Consider the following 3,400-nt stretch of genomic DNA (forward strand, 5'->3'; position numbering starts at 1 on the left):
ACCGCCGGGTACAGCGCGTCCGCAGCCACGCCCGCCGTCGCATACGCCCACACCGTGTTGGCCAGCTCCTGCGGCTTGAAGCCAGCCAGCCCGCCGCGCACCGCCTCATCGGCCAACGGTACGAACAACGGGTGCACCACCCTCGCTTGCAGGCCGCACTTTGCAACGCCGTGAGACACGTTGGCCAGCTCGCGTGCTCGGCACGAAGAAACCAGGTCGAGCGTGCGCTGCACCAGCTTCTCAAGCTGCCCCTCGTGCCGCCGCTCGATGCGCTGCTTGCCCAGTTTGTTCCACAGGTTCGCAGCGTGGATGTGGTTCAAGCTCGCGCTGTGGGCAGCAAAGAGCGTGAGCAGAGCGTCGGCGCCGCTGGCATGCGAGATATGGCCGCTGAGCTGCTTAGCATTGAGCTGACCACCGGCAGCGGAGGTGTGCCTCTCGTCGCGCGATCCCGCACCACGCATCGGCGGACTCAACCGGCGGTCGCTGTGCTGAGGCTGCCCCTCGCCGCGGCGGTCGCGCCGGTCATGGTCGCGCCTGGGATCGTGGGACCGATCATCGCGCCGATCGTACATGTCGCGCTCGCGCTCGCCTATGCTTGGTCGGTCGTTGCAGCCGCGCCGCTCAACGTGCCGCCCGTCATGATGCGGCCATCGCTCGCCTCGCAATGGCTCGTCGCGCCATCGCTCGGCGGCGTGTGGCTCAGCGTGCCGTCGCTGCTCGCGGCCACTGCACCAAGAGTCGTCGTAGCCGCGCCGCTCGTCATGCCGCCCATCATGGTGCCGCCATTGCCAACGCTCGTCGCGCCGTCGCAGCTCATCCCGCCGCGGCTCATCGCGCGATCGCGACCGCCGTCGCGGCTCGCCCCGCCATCGCCGCTCTTCGCGTCCGTACTCGGCGCGCCGTTGCTCAACACGCCAGCGACGCTCCTCGCCATGATGGGACATCCGTACCAGGATTCCAACTTTTTGCGGGGTAAGGTATGGTACCGTCGGCGCCAAAAGGCAGGGCGGCGCGGCGGAGCTGTCTCGACGCAGTGTACCACCACCCACGCTGTAGATGGACAGAGGAACCAACAGAGCGCAGTGGGAAGGGGAAGGGGGGAGAGGCTGCGAAGGGCGAGGGGGGGTGGAAGGGGGTGGGCAGTGCTATGCCACCTGCCTCGTGCGCACCTCTATTCTGCTCCGGAGTGACTCGCCACCGCCATCCCTGGGCCCACTGGGCAGTCGTGTGAGGGGCCGCCCCCTAGTGGGTCCCCCGACTGACCCGTAAACCAACCATGTTCGGAGCCTGGATAGGGTGTAGGCCGTTCGGAAGGTGGGTCGGGAGGGGATCGCCCGCTAGGAATAGTCTTCCACGACCCCGCCCGCCTGCCCGCCTGCCCTGCCCGCCTGGCTGATAAGATCTTTTCACCTCGACCTGGTGGAGTACAGGCGCGGGGGGCGTGTGGTTGAGACTCGGCTCGTGAGCCCCGCAGACTCTCGCCTGCCAACCCCGAAGGGGCTGCCGTCCACCCGTCGCTGCCCAGGCCGGGGGAGGGGGGGGAGACCTCCTGTTCCTCGCGGAACGGGAGTAGGCCCCTCCTTGCCCGGTCGGGAAGCAGGGCGGTGGTCGTGCCATCGTCGCCTCGAACTCGAAACGCCGCATTCGTCGCCGGCGCGCGACAGGCTCCCGTCGGCCGGACTGCCCTCGACGAGTGGGTGTCGCCAACCAAAGCGACACGCACTCGAGGGTAGTGCCGACGGGACGCGGCTCGAGGGCGGCTCTCGCGAAGGCACGGCTGGCAACCGTGGCGCGGGGCTCGTGTTCGACAAGACCGGGATCGCTCTACCGGCAAAGCTCTCGCTGACATGCGCGCCCCGTCAAGCTGACGGCGGGCGCGCTGAGGTTGCACGCCAAGCCAAGTTATATGCCAAGGGCGTGCGATCGAGAATCGGCTCACGCACCTCTGCTCGCGTACCCTCACCCATAGAATTGTCACCGCCAGTGAGTGCGAGATAGGGCTGGCCGCTGGCGGCTAGCCCCTGAGGAGAGTGACCAGAGACACCTCACATGACCCCACACACGGTCTAGTCCGGCCTCGCGGTCGGCGGAGATTGCTAGAGGACGAGCAAGCCTGCTCTAGCCTCGCACGTTGCTTCCTGTCGTCTGTTGTTTGTTGTGCCCTTGTTTGTTTCTCTTGGCACCTTGGAGTGCTGGGGGGGGCGACAGGAAGAATGTGGCCCTGAGTTATGTATACGCCAACTCAGGGTGTGTGGCAGCCAGCTGGCTGTGTGTCTTGTGAGCTTGTTTGTGTCTGTGTGTCGTTCGTGCGTGTCGTCATCATCTGTCTCGCGTCCACCCATACCGCGTTGGTGTCCAGTCCGAGCCTGGCTGTTCTTCACCTTTCTACCTACCTACCTAAAAGGGTGGGGGGGTATGGTCCTGGCCGCCGGAGGCGGCCTGCTCGACGGGGGGTTTTGTCAATCGGATCGGCCACGTTCAACAGGGTTCGAACCCAGTACACAGCCGCCGTACACAGCCGCGGACACGATGCCGACTCACAGCGGCCGCTTCGATACTGTCGCGGGCCTTCTCGCCGCGACGCCGCCTCAACTTCGGCTCCTGGACAGCTCGCTGCCCGACGACGCCGAGCGCGCCGCTGTGCGCAGCTGCTGCGCTGGTACGCTTGCGTCTTGCATCGCACAGCTCGACGCTGCGATTGCACCGCATGCCGTCCGCATGATGGACGGGAGGCTTCCGACAAGCGACGCTTTCCGTGGCGACGACCACGATCTCAGCAAGCTGAAGGCGCTCAAAACTGTCGCCACGATGGTCCTGCAGGACGGACCGTGCTCTATCGCGAGGCCTGCGCGAGTCTCGTCCACGCGCGCTCCACCTTCTTCTCGGACCTCAACGCGGCGCTCGATGCCGATGTCTTTGATTCTGCCTTTCGATTCAAATCGCCGTCGTGGCTCGCGAAGCGCGCGGGGCATGAGCTGTTGGCGCGCGTACCGCTCGTGCGCGTGCCTTTGGCCAGCTATGGCGCGGAGGGCGGCGTGCGATGGCGGAGGCGGAGGTGGCGCCAGCGGAGGCGGCGGAGGCGGAGGCCGTTCCAGCGGAGGTGACCATGGTTCCAGCGGAGGTGACCATGGCGGAGGCGGCGCCGGCGGAGACCGCGCCCGCGCCCGCGCCCGAGGTGACCATGGCGGAGGCGGCGCCGGCGGAGACCGCGCCCGCGCCCGCGCCCGCGCTCGCACCGGCCTGCGCCCGCGCCTGCGCCCGCGCCTGCGCCGGCACGCAAGGCCCTGGCGGCCTTTGCGGACATGCTCTGAGGGGTGAGCACGATTGCCGGCGGGTCACCTCGCGCAGACTGCATCGCGCGAACACGTGCCGCACGACCGGACGGCCTAACACGACGGTT

The 3,400-nt window shown here is 67.5% G+C and overlaps 1 protein-coding gene across 1 annotated transcript; it reads left to right on the plus strand.

Moving 5' to 3' along the window:
* Positions 1 to 380: 380 nt before the first annotated feature.
* On the plus strand, positions 381 to 3,175 carry EMIHUDRAFT_123148 (hypothetical protein; the record flags this gene model as incomplete). Its single annotated transcript, XM_005782742.1, has 3 exons — positions 381 to 972; positions 2,821 to 2,987; positions 3,017 to 3,175. Coding segments are annotated over 3 exons (918 nt in total), but the record flags the coding sequence as incomplete, so codon positions are not given.
* Positions 3,176 to 3,400: the final 225 nt, after the last annotated feature.

The sequence above is a fragment of the Emiliania huxleyi genome (genome assembly GCF_000372725.1).
Source record: "Emiliania huxleyi CCMP1516 chromosome Unknown EMIHUscaffold_1869, whole genome shotgun sequence".
In the NCBI taxonomy this organism is placed as follows: Eukaryota; Haptophyta; order Isochrysidales; family Noelaerhabdaceae; genus Emiliania; species Emiliania huxleyi.